General features: G+C 33.5%; 1 protein-coding gene across 1 annotated transcript; it reads left to right on the top strand.

Annotated features, from left to right (window-relative positions):
* The first annotated feature begins 31 nt into the window (after positions 1–31).
* LOC125678713 (vacuolar protein sorting-associated protein 26C-like) lies at positions 32–15,930 on the top strand. Its single transcript, XM_048917362.2, has 9 exons — positions 32–523; positions 4,608–4,754; positions 6,541–6,690; positions 6,974–7,060; positions 7,963–8,037; positions 10,427–10,507; positions 12,223–12,319; positions 13,498–13,623; positions 15,450–15,930. The coding sequence occupies exons 1-9, from the start codon at positions 470–472 to the stop codon at positions 15,530–15,532; spliced, it is 900 nt and encodes a 299-aa protein (XP_048773319.1). The 5' UTR covers positions 32–469; the 3' UTR covers positions 15,533–15,930.
* Position 15,931: the final 1 nt, after the last annotated feature.

Below are 15,931 nucleotides of genomic sequence, written 5' to 3'. Positions count from 1 at the left end.
ACTACTCGGCCGAGCAAGCCGAGTATCACTCGACACACCTCGGACGATTACATCTAACATCGAAGGGTACCGTAATAGGCCGAAGTAACTGTAGGGGTGCGTTCAAGAGCGTAGCGGCTACGTAGTGTTATAAAATTGAACGAACGTATAGACTAGCCCTACATTTAAAGAAAATAAGCGTTCATTCATACAGTGCGACCAAAATACCTAGGCTATAAGCCGCTCCGATCTTGAACGCAGCCCAGAGGGAGGTTAACCTACTTGCAATTTACCTATATCAAATAAAAAATACTTTATCGATATTTTGTCTAATAATAAACCAAATAGTTACATATTATAGATCTGTAAACCATACACATGGAGTGATCTCAACTATAGTTGACTAAATACTAAACTTTAACACCACCTATTTTCTTCTCTTTTTAATGATATAAGGAGCGGAGGAGATTTTTGATCACATGACTTTAAAATGGCGACCCTGGACATCAAATTGAAGAAAGCTAACAAAGTGTATAAAGAAGGGGTAAGTGAACTCAGAAACATATCAATATGTTGATATGTCTTACGGAGTCACCGTGTTTGAGGGGAAGCAAAATGCATTGGCATTAGTATTTATATCCATAACAGGACAATAATATCCCGAAGTTAGCTCATAACTGTCGTAAGGTGTGAGGACAGAGCTCTATCAAACCATCCTAGGTAACACTTTAGACATTTGATCCGACTATTCATTGAACAGGTTGGGAACACTTACCCTATAGCGAGATCTACTTGCTAAAACTCGATTATCCCTCTAGCCTTTAGCGAGAAAGTATACATTACCAAAAACAGGGTTAGGGTTTTGGTGTCTTGATTGAAAATAATGGCAAATTCCGTACTGCTATGCTAAATAAGCAGGTCCAGTCCAAAGACTATTTCTACCTACTTAGCTAATATGTCTTACAGCGTGACCGTGTTTGAGGGCGAAGCAAAAAATATTGGCATTAGTATCTAGATCCATAACAGCGGACAAAAAATATCCCGAAATATTAGCACCTAACATGTGAGGACAGAGCTCAATAAAAGTATTCTAACTTTAGACATTTTTGATCTGCCTATTCATTGAACACGGGAAACGCTATGCAACTGATGTAAACAGTACATTGTGACGTCATATTCAGCGTCAGTGTTTAGCAAATGCACAAACATAGGAAATGTTGTACAATTTGCGTTAATCAACAAGTGATTATATATATGATTAAGAAGATAAAATTTACATACTTTAATTTATGGATTTTATGTAACATCTCAGAACGACATGAACTTGGGTACGCAAAATTCAAAATGGAGAAATACATGTCCGTGCGATAGTATTCGAATCGACACCATTGGGACCAAAATTTTTAAGTTCCATAGGTATGGTTTAATATTTCATTAGTTTCTATATTTTCCTTTTAAACATGTGTAATCAATGGAGAGAGCGCGTTGCTTTGCTACGTGACCTTTGCTCGCTATAAAATTGACAACTACAACACAGTCAAGAAATTTTATATCAATGTTGTTGCGTATGAGGGAAAGAGGTTGAAATTCAATACCCATTATGAGTGTTTTTGTTTTGATTTATATAATTGCAGAAGTATTGACATTTTAGCCCTTTTTTTTCTTATATAACGTGAAACATTATGAAGAGATATACTGCTCGGGTGTTTTTCTCAGTTGTACAGGATATATCTACTCTCACTAAAGAGGGAGAATCGCATGTTCGCAAGAATGTCTTGCTGTAAGGGAAGTGTTCCCAACCTGCTGAACGCAGGAAATTAATGCAATAGGCTGTAAGCAACATCATATACAGTGTCGGTGTTTAGAAAATTTACGTAATGATTGGCTTTAATTCTGGGACAATACAAGTATAACCTGGTTTGGGACAGTTTGCGCTTTATAATCTGCAAAGTGAAGAATTAAAGCCATTTAGAATTTACAAATAAACTGGAATTTCCTGACATTTGACAGGCGTATTATATGGAAATATTGTTGCAATGATTTTGCAGAATTTTATGTTTTAAAGCTAGTGCACGTGGACACTTAATGATTTGGGCACCGGATACTTTCAGTTCTTCATTTACTGTATATTTCTATAGCTTCGAATATCATAGCTTTATACTATCAATTCAGATAAGTTGCTTTCCTTCAAAAAAGGACTACAATATGTGGATGATATCATAGGCACGTGTTCTAACAGAACCTTAATATTCTAGGTTGAAATAAAAATGTGTTTTAAAGCAAATTTTTTTCTAGTCTAAATAAAAAGTTAAGTTTAAGCCTTATACATGTACATCATCCAGGGGTATAAAATCTTGTAACAATAGGGTTAGATCTAGAGAGGGATGTTACTGGCATTCCATCCCACCCACCCTCTTGGTTTAAACTCAGGTGACCTATTGTAGTTGGTCTGCGTCCATCTTCGTCTGACGTGCATTAAATATTTAACATTTTTAACTTCTTGATTATAACTACCATTCCAATTCTTTTCAAATTTGGTATGAAGTATCTTTTGGACAAGGGAGACATAGATTGTAATTTTCAATACTCATGCATCCCTGGGGCTTTATGATGGGGCAAAAACTGCCAAAAATAGACCAATTTTTCAAATTTATGCTTCTCTACATTACAACCGCACATGTGTAAGAAAAGCTAAATGCATAGTGATATAGAGCAGGAAGGCCTCTACCAAAATTGTAACTTTCATAATCCCCGTGGTAGAGATTCTAGCTGACTCCAGGGCAGGGACAAACTTGGTATATATAGTGTATATGTGCAAAACATGTAAATGATATCTGCTTTAATATTATTGATACTAAATTGAAACTAAATAGATATTTAGAAGGAGTGGGTAGTCCTTTAAATTACCAAAATTGTAAATTTCATTATCCTAGGGGGTAAGGGCATGGTTTTATGGTAGAGCCAAAATTATTATAGTGATTATTGTCTATCATTTGAGGGACTGTCCAAATTAGTCATATCGTTTAATATTAATACATATATATTATATTATGTATAGCCTTTCATCAGTATATGCACTTTTGGGGGCATTTAAGTATTAAGAACACATTTAACTTGTTTTATACTGTGCATTGGAATTTAGCTTTGATATTCAGACAGTCTGCGAAATTAGCGGTAGTCCGAACGAACGCAGCCAGTGATTTTCCTGTCGGACTTGTAAAATCCGCTTGGCAACAAGTCCGACTGGCTTGTATAAAAAAATTACCCATCGGAATTTGACAATCGGAAGTAAATAAATATTATGCGCATGCTCAAGTCATAGAATTAGAATAACTCGCCCCAAACAAAGTCATTCGTCCCATTAATTACGCATCTTCACTCGGTCTATTCCGGATTTGTCTTGAAAATTATTCAGATTTCGCAAGCGTATAATTACTTCTTTTTTTCGGGCAAGTGAAATTGAGTTCGAGCATGTGGATTTCCTGAAAATGGTTGCCCGAATGGCTTGTAGTTTGCAAATCTTAGGGGATCAAAATTTTACATACAAATATATAGGAAAAATCTTTAAAAAGATGAGTCATCATACAAAACTTCAATTTATTATTCTGGAACAAATAATACAAAACTTCAATATCTGACAACCGAGCCCCTGTGAGTGATACATATTTCATATATGCATTCCTTAAAGGGACTGATTCATGATTTTCCCCAAAAATTTGTTTTTTACTTTTAATGATCAAAATCTATTGTCTAATGTGTTTAAAAGATTTCACATAAAAATTAAAGTTCTACATTATCAAAGAAGCTCATTTAGAGAGTTTAGTATTTGTTTTGTAAACAAAGATTGCAGTATATTATTGTTTACGAAATTTTTAAAAGAAATGGATATCAATCTAAGTTTATCATATCTTTCACATTTCAAACATTCTTTGGGTAAAATGTGTCATCTAACAGTTAAAATTTGTGACTATGCAAAATTAAGATGCTTTATATTACAAATTAACATTTCACCAGTTTGTTTGTATATGTATGAAAAGACTCGAGTCTTTGTTTACATAACACAGATTTAAGGCTAAAATATTGCTTTTATTCTTGCATTCAGAGGGTAAAAATTTTGGCTGTCAACATTACATCAGTTATATTTTTAGTGTTTAACATAAAAATGAAATTTTTTTTTTTTCAAAACTCTTGAACCAGTCCCTTTAATGTGACAAGACCTTACCTTTCTTTTAGTACAAAATCTTTTAACTTTGGATTTTGACCTACTTTAAAGAAAAGTTAACAAAGGCAATATTTCATGAAATCTTTAAGGTAGGGGTTCCATATTTTGTATATAGATTCTTTGTAGTAAACTCTTACATTTCATACCATGATTTTTGACCTCGTGACCCTGTATCATGATTATTTCATAACCGTGGGGTTAGGTTGGGTCCTCAATATGGGGTAAAAAAAATCATGAGAATAAAAGATTGTAAAATCACAACAGCAGAGCCAAAGTGGTGCATGTGAGCTATGTGGCCCATGGGTATCTTGTTTATAGTGTGAATTTATTCTTCTAAAATAGCTAGATGAGTGAATTTGATTTCAAGAAAATGTTTAATGATAGGTTTGATTATATCCTTTACTAGGAGCTTGTGAAGGGTGTAATATGTGTAGATGCTGGGAGAAGTGAAATTGCTCACCAAGGGATCACCTTGATAATGGATGGATCTGTGAATCTGCAGCTTAGTGCAAAGAGTGTAGGTCTCTTTGAGGCATTTTACAGTTCATTGAAGGTAAGAATGAGGACTTTACATTTACAGTTCACTGAAGGTAAGAGTAAAGCCTTGAAGGTAAGGCCAAGTAAAATTAATTAGTAGATTATCATTCAAACTTCACAAATAAATGGGGCAGGTGGGAGGATTTTATTTTTTATTTTTCGCCATGGTATTCTTGACCTCGAAAATGCCTTCTCTCATTGAGAAAAGGCTTTATAAATCATAATTACATGTGTATTTGGGTTTCTAAAAGGCAAAATGAAACAAAGTACGTTTACGATACTGGACCAGACATAAAAATATCCGGAAATCGTAATTTTGAAAAATAAAAAAAATCGGGGCGGGGCGATTTTTGAGGGGCGGGCGGGAATGATAATCTACTAATTAATTTTACTTGGCCTAAGAGTGAAGCATTAACATCAGGACTTTGCATTTCACAGTTCACTAAAGGTAAACATTGGGTCTTTTAACATCAGGTTCCACATGGAGATTTGTTCCATTCAGGGAACAGTTCTGTCTATTCACTTTGGGTCACTATATACTACATGTATAACCTGTTGATTTTACAGTATAGGAGATACAATGTGTATACATGGCTATATTTACAAGTTACTAGTAAGCTGTTGAGTGTCAATGAGGAATCCTTCATACAGAACTGCTTTCTTTCATTCATTGCTCCCAGAATTGAAGATTTAGGGACATATCATATATTTATATCCTAGCTAGAACTGTGTCATCCATACGTCTGACATTTAACTATCATAAGTGAGAGTCCTTTTGCAAGTTAGACTCATCCAACCAGTCCCTACCTTGATATTGACATTTGACCCATTTGTCAAAAACTTTTAAATTATGTTTGAAGCCTCTTTGATATTTCATCTTGGTGTAATTTTATGACCTTTGAACAACTTATCAAAAACTTTAAAGTTTTAATAGAAAGGTCAAAAATGGTTGTTACACTTGGCTTTGTCATTGAGCTTTGACCCATTTGTCAGAGTCTTTAACTTTTGAATAATGAGTGAGGACCCTTTGATATTTCATTGGTGTAATATTTTGACCCTTGGCCCACTTATTGAAAAAGATTGTGTAAAGATAAAAAAAAAAATTCACTAGTAAGTTAATCATGCCATCACTGAATACAGATTGAACCCACACAAGCAAGGGTGATGTGGAGATTATGCAGTATGAGTGTTTGAATTATGTATAGATGCTTGAGCCCAAGTTGAGGTCATAAATGAATTACATGTATTTGATAAAGTAAAAACAGCACAACTTAATGTTTGTTTGAAGGTTTCTTAAACAAACACATTTTATTTATAACTTCCAGTTTTTAAATTTATGCTAGTTGTAAACTGAGTATGTTAATGTGTAGTGCATTTAAAACTGAAACATCAGATGGAATTGGACAATGTTCACATAATTCAAAATGATAATAAATCATCTATTGAAATCTTGTTCGTGTCGATCATTGAAAATTCTTTTCTGAATGTTAAAGCTTAAACACAGAATTTTGGGGAAGAGACATTATATATTTATGCCCAGCTTGTCAGCTGACAGCATAAATTGAATAGGAAGGGGTAATGCCAAGGAGAAGTTATATGTACATATCATGAATAAGCATATAGTAATACAAAATAAAGCTGTATACTTTGTGGTTTCAGATGATTGTTGGCACCTGAAAGTATGTCTCCGATTGCAATATTGTAAACGATTTGAAAAGTTTATTGCTAAATCTGTTGATATTTTGAATACCGGTAATTACACAAATTAAGTACATGTACTACAAATTCTCATTTTAACACAGCCATTGCAGTTGATCAACTATTCTTTGGACATTGCAAAGCCAGGAAAACTTCCCAGTGGGAGAACTGAAATTCCATTTGAAGTTCCATTAAAACCAAAGGGAAATAAGGAACTGTATGAAACTTACCATGGAGTCTTTGTAAATATACAGGTACATATGTAAAACTATGATACATGTAATAAACAATATGTAAAACAGAAAAGTTCACTGACATATAAATCAACTACAGACCTACAGGTATATTAGTTGAAATAATGTGGCCCTCTCCGATTTTTTTCTACATGTGTTTCATATTGTGTATTTATGTAATAATGCATTTATATGATGTGTGAGTGGCAATTATGGAAATTGTATGCGTGTATAGTAGGTACTAGATACATAGAAATACACTCCTGCATGTATCTGAATTCAACATTGCAATGTTTACTTTCAGTATTCACTGAAAGCTGAAATGAAGAGACCACTCCTGGCAAAGGATCTGCAGAAGTCATGTGAATTTATTGTAGAATATTCTAATAAGGTAGTTATGAGAAGCATTATTTTCATGTTATTATCAGACAAGCATTTCATTGGTCTCTTACAGAGATTAGATAATGAAATTACAGGCATATAAATAACTGAAGGAAAATATTCAGACAAACTTTTTGATAGATCCAAATCTTCTTCTTTAAATGCGGTCTCATTTTCACCTCAAAAGATGTGCAACACTTTTCCTGCAGACAATTTTTCAAAAGGAGAGATATATTTATTTCCTGACTACAGAATTGTAAGGGATATAGCAACTTATTCTGAATGCAGGTTTTCTCTCCATTACACTGCATTGAATACAGGTTTTCTCTCCATTACACTGCATAGAATGCAGGTGAAAGTCCTGCCAGTGGCAAAAAAATCTGGGTTGTGTGTCTTCGAGGGCGAATACATTTAAGAAGGGAGGAGTGTCAGCTGGATTCGATCGCTGGTCGCCAATTAGCTGAGTTGGTAGAGCACCTAACTAGAGATTCAGGGGGCCCAGGTTCAAATCCCGGTCTGGTCCGTTGCATTTTCTCCCTTCCTGTTACAAACATAACAAGATGCATTACTCAAAGCTAACCTCTTAGAATGTTAATATGATGCTCAGCTCAAATTAAACCCAAGTGTGTGAAATTATTCCACCAAAATTCTTTTTTCAATACTGACATCATAGAGCAAACCATCTATAAGTAATTTAGAGTGACCAGCCCCTGCTTCAGGAATACTGATCCCAATTCTTTATTGCGACTTTTGCTTTGAATTCGTGGAATAAGCCATTCAGTTATCCACGAAAAATATGCCTCATGAAAAAATATGTCATTTTCTTGCCAAAATAAAGCCCCACATATAATAAGTGACTTTACAGCATATTGTTTTAAGGTAAACATTTATATATTTTTTTCATTCATACAGGATGCTAAGGAGAAAGCATTGTCAAAGCCTGTGCAGTTTACGATATCACCAGAGACTCTGACTAATGTTAAAGAAGTAAGCTCATACTGAAAAAAACCCATTAATTTTTCACAATGTGCAGTTTTATAGGCAAGCCCAATATTTAAATTGGTTTATTATATGTTCAAATAATTTTGTGCTTTCTGATTGGCTGAGACCCAACAACCGAGGAGAATTAGAACATTGCGTTACTTGCTCGGGCCTTTGATTTGATTTGATTTTTCCAACATTGGGCCAAAAATTTATTGGGAATTTCAAAATTGATGTGATTTATTATTTTTTGATTATTCAATGAAAAATTGTGACTCTACTCACTTTCAACTGTCTAGCACTATAACTGCAAAGAAAGGGTTACTTCTATCATGAACGGAAGTAACTACTATGTATAAGTATTGATTGATTGATGTTTTCCGCCACACTCAACATTTTTTCAGTTATCTGGTGGCGCCCAGTTTTTTTATTGGTGGAAGAGAGAACCCAGATACAATGTACCTGGGAAGAGACCACCGACCTTCCGAAAGTAAACTGGGAAACTTTCTCACTTACCGGCGCGAGTGGGATTCAAACCCGCGCCGACAGAGGTGAGAGGCCATGTGATTTTGAGTGTGATGCTCTAACCACTTGACCACGGAGGCCCTTCACTACTATTGATGAATCACACACATGTTAGTTAAGGCCAGTCCTTTCCATGCAAATGAGAATCTAAGAAACTCAGCACCAAGTTCTTTTATTTCAAAATCAATACATTCTCAATTCTTATAATGGAGAGAACACGTCATACAATGACATCGCACAGAGTGCAAATATCGAATTTACACAGAATCGATCTAGCATAAGGCATACCCTCAGAATTTGTAAGCGATACTTACATAAGGTAATGTGGAATTAAATATGCATCAATATTATTGCTGCCCCACTCCCGTCCATCGCCCTGTCTGATCGTTATTTTTAGAAACTTATACTGGCCTGTGCGCTTTGTTGATTGTTTCACTTGAAATATTTAAATCATTATTCATGTGATGAACTGGTATCATTTGTGCAGTAATAACGATATTGTGTAAAGAATTCTGTTTATCCTCATACTAATATTAATTGTCTCAAATTATCTATTGTATTTTCTGCACCGAAGTCCTTTTGTAGGCATAATTTGTTTTCCTCCATAGTCAGCAATACATATAACCTCATGATGTGACATCTTAGTTAGACCTACGCAGTGCATATCACATATAACCTACATGAACATGCTCAGAGTATGTACAAGGGAAGGTTTAATGGATATCATTCATTTCAATAATCTTATTTGCATAGAATCCTATAATTAGCCTTAACTCCCATGCGTAGTAACATCAAACCCAATTCAGAGATGATCAATCAGGTATAATTAATGTTAGTACCAGTAATTTCTACATGATCTAGTAGCCAGTTTCTATATTTTACATGTATATGATGTAGTTACATAATAATTAAGAAAACTTGCATCTCTGATCACTTTAGACTAAGTCTTGCAGTCTAACTATACAAAGATGGCCGATCAGGTATCATTTCATTTAGTAGCCAGTTTTGATGTTTTGAATTATTCATCAGAGTAAGACAATTACAGTCTACTCCAGATATATTGAATTGTTCATTACATCCAATGTTCTATATAACTGATATAACCATATAAATAATGTTACTAGAGATTTATTTTCACTTCAATATAACAGATAGTTCAGTATAAGTGACTTCAGTATAAGTGGAGAAGACTGTAATGACATTTCCTCAGTCTTTAGCTACCCTCAGGGCTCGGAGAATATTGTACTTGTCGGGTAGCTAAAACATTATATATACACCTTGAAAATGGGGGGAAAAAATAAAAAATCATAAAAATCAAAAATTGTATATCATTTACCACCCATTTAAAATATGATTTTGCATTGTTTTCCTTCAACAGGGCCATGTGTATATTTTATAGAAATATTATCCATTCAAGAGATACAGCTACATACTATTATGCCATAATTTAGTAATTAAAATATTTACAGATACTAATAATATTCAGTGATGCAGTAGTAATTAAAGAAAGGGTTAACACTCAAATAGCAAACTATTCTTTGGACAAAAAATGGTTCTAAACTCAACTAACATTTTATCAATGTTCTCCGATATTAATAGAAAGTGTTGAAAGTAGCATTACTGAATACATGTATATTGCATACGTGAATTTTGCAGCGGTGAGCATTGCTCGTGTTAATTAAATATGTCACAAAATGTTTGCATGACTTTGATTTGATGTTATGCTTTTGCATCATTATGATACGACATAAAATCAAAACTTTGTGTCTCATCATAAACAGCTTTAAAGTTTAAAAAAGAATTAACTGTTACAAAACAGTTCCATTAGATTTCTTCATGATAATCAAAAGCTATATATTCTACACTTTAGAAACAGAATGTCCCAAAGTTCAAGGTCAAAGGGAAGTTAGAAACAGCTGTGTTGTGCATCACAAAACCACTCAAAGGAGAGGTAAGTTTTAAAAAATGTGATAAATAGCTCTCTAATTATGCTTCCAACTTTATTTAGGTAATGGACATGCATAACAATTCAGGGGTCAATGAAACAATGGTCCATATCACTCACCAAATCTTCTTATGCAAAGATGAAACTCATTATATTAACCTTAATTAATAGTGACACAACAGTAAGCCAAGTCCTGGCAGTGGATTACTATAAATATTTACATTTCCAATGTTTTTTGCCTTTGATATCTTTACAAATTGTAATGATAGCCATTTCCTCATGAATATACTGCAGTAATAATGTAAGCAATGCACGCATGAATCTTGATAAATATAGTACTTCTATTTGAATAGCTGGGAATTCTGACAGAAATAAAAGTAAAATGTAAATATATGAAATCAATTTTTGAAAATGCATAAGGTTATGAATTTGAACTGCATATTTTTTCCATAAAGCACTAAATTAAATGTTCTTCATGAAGTATGCTGGCGTAGCATCACAGTTCATTACCTCATATATTTTCAAAACTGAAATTTACTTGTTAAATACAACATGTCTCAAGGTGCTTGGATATTATTTTGGCAAACTTGAATTATTATTTGCTACTGAAAAGAGATTTCCACATTGTAGTAACCTTTGGCTTTCTATTGACAGATCGACCCAAGGGGTCATGATTCCTACAACTGTGAATCTATACACCTGAAAATGCTTGCATGTTGTTTTGCCAAATTGTATAAACCTGTTGTTGATGGGGAGAATTTAAAAAATATTCTTGTAAACATTCAATGATTATCTATTCTTTTTCAAACGTCCTTTGTCCAGTGTTGAGGGGATACATGGTTTGAACACAGATAAATCTGCTCTAGTGTATAATTGGGTTTTTTTAGAAGAAAGATCATTTCTAAATATTCCTAGGTAAAATTGAACTGCAGTTAAGGCCTCATCCTGATCAAAAGGGTCGTGATGTAAACAAACTTAAACCTTAAGGACAATAGGAGGATGCTTCCCGTAACAGTACTGTAAATTTTTGGTAATAAGGTCAATATTTTTTTTTTAGGTCGCTAATCTCATCCAATTTACCAAATTGACTTATCTAAAGCCTATGTTTTAAAACAGAATGGCATCTGCAGATGAAAAAGTATCTTTATTTAAGAGCATCTAAATAGTTTGTAAGGAAACAGATAAGAATGAAGGGGAAAGAAAGATAACTCCGATATTGAAACACGTTTTCAGAATCGAGCCAGCTCAAGATGTCAGACTGGACATTTTATTATTTTACATGATTGATATTTTACATAAAAATTATTTAAAACAAATGAAACACAACTATAAAATTACTTTCAATCACTTTTACTGAGTTTGCTGAAATTAGTCAATACGTAAAAACATGATATAACTTGCATTTGCAACGATACCAGTGTCTTATTGACCTCATAATAGGACTAGAAATAGCTTGGAAAATCTTTGTTTTCTCTGCCGAATCAACAAATCTAAGGATTTTTCTTAGAAAACGGTTATAAATAAGCCTTTCACCCTATACTCCATGTCAAATCTATCAAGGTCTCTAGAGACACAAAACAGACATCAGACATTTTATAAGAAAAGGGTCAGTTGAGTTAATAGTTCAGGTAATCCCGTTCAGTGCTTGCTGCTTTCTTTGAAAATGTTCACAAAAGATATTAGGAAAAGTTAATACAGATATATCTTTCTTCAATCCTTAGCTGGTAGTTGAGCAATGTGACACACCGATCAAGTCTATAGAAATTCAACTCGTACGGGTGGAAACTTGTGGATGTGCTGAAGGATATGCCAAAGATGGTTAGTGTTTATAAAGCATTCATATACATCCAACACTCACACTTCAAAATCACTCCTACATTCAGTAATGCAGCAGATTAACATGTAAATAAACCATTCCCTGGTCAGAAAATAAATCTTACAGTCTCCTTTTGACACTTTCTCTAATTAATTTTTTTTTGGAGAAAGATGACAAATTTATTGAGATGTATGTCACAAACAAGTGTACAAATGCATACACATACATACATTAAAGCAAGGGAGAGATAGAAAAACGAGGAGTAGGAAGAGAGAAAGACTGGTGGAGATAGACAGAGAGGGGTGGTGAACGAGAGAGAGAGAGAGAGAGAGAGAGAGAGAGAGAAAGTAATATATCATTTGATACAAGTATGCATCATAACTAGGTTGTGTTGATATAAAAGAGCAAGATCAAAATATAAAGTAAAATATAGATAATGATAGGTGTAAGTGTATCTGCCAATCAGAGTCTGTCTAAGAGAAAAATCATGTATTCCACTGATTTGTAAATTCATCATATTTACAATGTTGAGTTGCAGTATACTTAAGTGTAGTTATGTGTGTTTTTTAAAAGATCAATCAGCAGTTCCTGGGTTGATAAGCTTTGTTGCTGACATCTTTTCCTGTATATTTATGATTTGATAATTAACAGAATAATGCTTATTTCTTTAGAACTAGTGATTCCAAAAATAAAAGTTTTTTCATCTACTGTAAAATTGATACCTTTTGTATTACATAAAGTTATGATAGATCGGATCGTCGATCTTAGAAGCTCCTGTACCTTTGGACCATCCCAAAGCAGATGAATAATTGTTTCATCACTATTTTTGTATAAACAACATAATTTGGTGTCTACCTTCCCTATTTTAAATAAGAATGAATTTGTAGTTACAATGTAGTTGTTAATTCTAAATCGTAACCATTGCAATTTAGAATTTTTTGTATATTGAAAAGGATGTGAATAAATCTTTTCCCATTGTGACTCTGAAATTTCAAAATGCTTTCCCCATTTCATTTTTCCTAATGGAATTATGGTCTCTGCAATTAGAGTATTATAGATATGCTTATAGTTCCTTTTTTACTTGTACAGAATATTCTAATATTAAGAGGCACAATAGGTCTGGGATTGTTGGTTTCATTTTGAAATTTTAGACTGATGGTTTTTTTTTTTATTTTCACAGCCACTGAGATACAGAACATTCAGATTGCTGATGGAAATGTGTGCCGTGGGATCCCTATTCCGATCTTTATGATATTTCCCCGACTCTTCACATGTCCGACACTTTCAACCAATAATTTTAAAGTTGGTAAGGGTTGTTCCATTTAAACATACATGAGATGGGGGTGGGCACTTACGAATACCCTACTATAGATGAGGTTTCTGTAGTCATTACACTTTCATAACAGCACATATAGAATCTTTAAACACTAGAAATCATTTGTATATTGGCAACCTGCATAAACCGGAATTTTGATACATACTTGAGAGAAGATGACCGAGTCACTTGTAACTTCAGAAATGCTAGTTCTGAGTTCAGATATAACAAATGATATATCAATCTTTTGCGATACATTCTGGAAATACAAGATACTGTATACAGGGTTATTTTTGCCCCCGTGTTATTTTCGACTTTCTACACTTGCTGACGGTTTCACTCCGTTTTAAATTCACCCAGACACAGTTGTGTTAAAAAGAGAGATAAGAGAAAAACAATTTCGCCTAGTCTTAAATTCATCCACTGACAAAAAGAGCAAAAGGTGCGAAAATAAAACAGGCGAATATTTCCCTGTATTCAGTAAGCACATTTTAGTTTTAAATTCAGACTCTTTATATGGTGCAGCCTGAAAATGCTGGCAGTCCTTTCAAATTGCCCTTCCTGGGTATTGTTTAAATGCAACACTAGGTACATTGTATATGTATGCCCTCAATTTGCTATAAGCAACAATACAAATACATTGAAATATTAAACAAGGATTAAAGGTATTTAGTTTACCTGAACCATGAGCTCAATCAGCTTTTCTGGTCGGACTATGTCTCACATCTGCCTTTGTTAACCTTTCTCATTTTCTTCCTGAACTATTTGGCCAATTTCAAATAAATTTGGCATCAATTATGTTTAGGAACAGGAAATAAATTTGTATGAATTAAGAGACTGTGCTGTGCTCCTTTCTAGGAAGAGATAATTTTAAATAGTGAAATAGGGTGGGTTGTTTAAATGAAAAGCCAAATTTTGCATGAAAGCTTCCGATCTAGTACAATGATTTAAGGTCGATCGATCCTCATGTGACTTATCAATAATAATGGTTAAAAGTGCAAAAACTGTATCAATTTCCATTCAATATAGTTAAATTTAAACAATAACCATAGAAAATGTGTATGTTGCCACATTTTTAAAGACGTCGGACATTAAAAAAAACCGGAAGTATATGTTAACATCAGAAAATCACACATTTTCGTTGTACAGAAGAATTAAAGTAGATAAAACCTTGTTGAAATGACAAATTTTAAATGTCAACAGTTTAAGAAAACTGTTAATTCATAAATATGTATAAATTAATTGTGGATATTAGGGAAATCATGCATAATAGACATGCAGTAGGAGAAATACCAGCATAGGAGTTATTGCCCTTGACAAATTTTTTTTTAATTATAAAGATTGATTATCTATAGAAAAGATACACTTTTTCAATATCAATAGTTTACCAAATTTTTTATTTTATGTAGTAAATAAAATTCCTCTGAAGATATATTTCTTTCATGCGCAAAGTTTAATTTGATAAAGATTTTTGCAAAAACCTATGACATCACACAAGGATCGATTAACCTCAAGTTCAAATCATAACACCTTGGAGTGTGGATAGGACTTCAATAGGGATTCAAAGTTTGATGTAGAAATATATAGAAAAGATCTTTAGAAAATTTTCTTTTCAAGAACCAAAGGATTGCAATGTGTCAAATTAACATGAATGTAGTGTAGATTGTGAATGAAGTTTGTTCGTACCTTGACTCTGGGGTCCATTGCCAGTTCACACAGGGTTAAGATTTATCCTCATAGTGTCAGAAACTTAATCTATGTATGGTGACTCAAGCACTGTGGTCCATGGTTCATTATATGCTCTAATTTCATTCCAGATTTTGAAATCAACATAGTTATTGTGTTTCAAGACAATCATCTGGTGACAGAAAACTTTCCTATCAAGCTCACCAGGTTTTAGTGAAGCTACTACCCAGTTCATGATCCATGAACAGAATGTGCCAACATTCCATTTTATCAAAAGTCATTAAATCTATTTTAATGGCTGACAAGTAAACATGCTTGTGGAAGCGGTCGTGAAAGAGGACTATTTAATTCCGAAATACATTGTAATATTCTCCATATGTTTTTACAAAACGTGGAAAATAATATCTTCCTGTGAGGACCTCCATGGCTTTACAAAGTTATATTAACAGATGCAGGTGCTTGTAATTTATCTCTACGCTGTACATTGTGTCAGTTTATGAGAATACATGTACATGTATTGTCATTGTAAAATTGTATCAATAATGCTCCATATATAACAAGTGCAATGTATATTTTACAAATACATGTAAAATAAATGTTATGAGAAGTTAAC

The sequence above is a fragment of the Ostrea edulis genome, chromosome 2 (genome assembly GCF_947568905.1).
Source record: "Ostrea edulis chromosome 2, xbOstEdul1.1, whole genome shotgun sequence".
NCBI lineage: Eukaryota > Metazoa > Mollusca > Bivalvia > Ostreida > Ostreidae > Ostrea > Ostrea edulis.
Note: the sequence above shows the minus strand (reverse complement) of the source record. Positions and strands in the feature narration are given on the sequence as shown.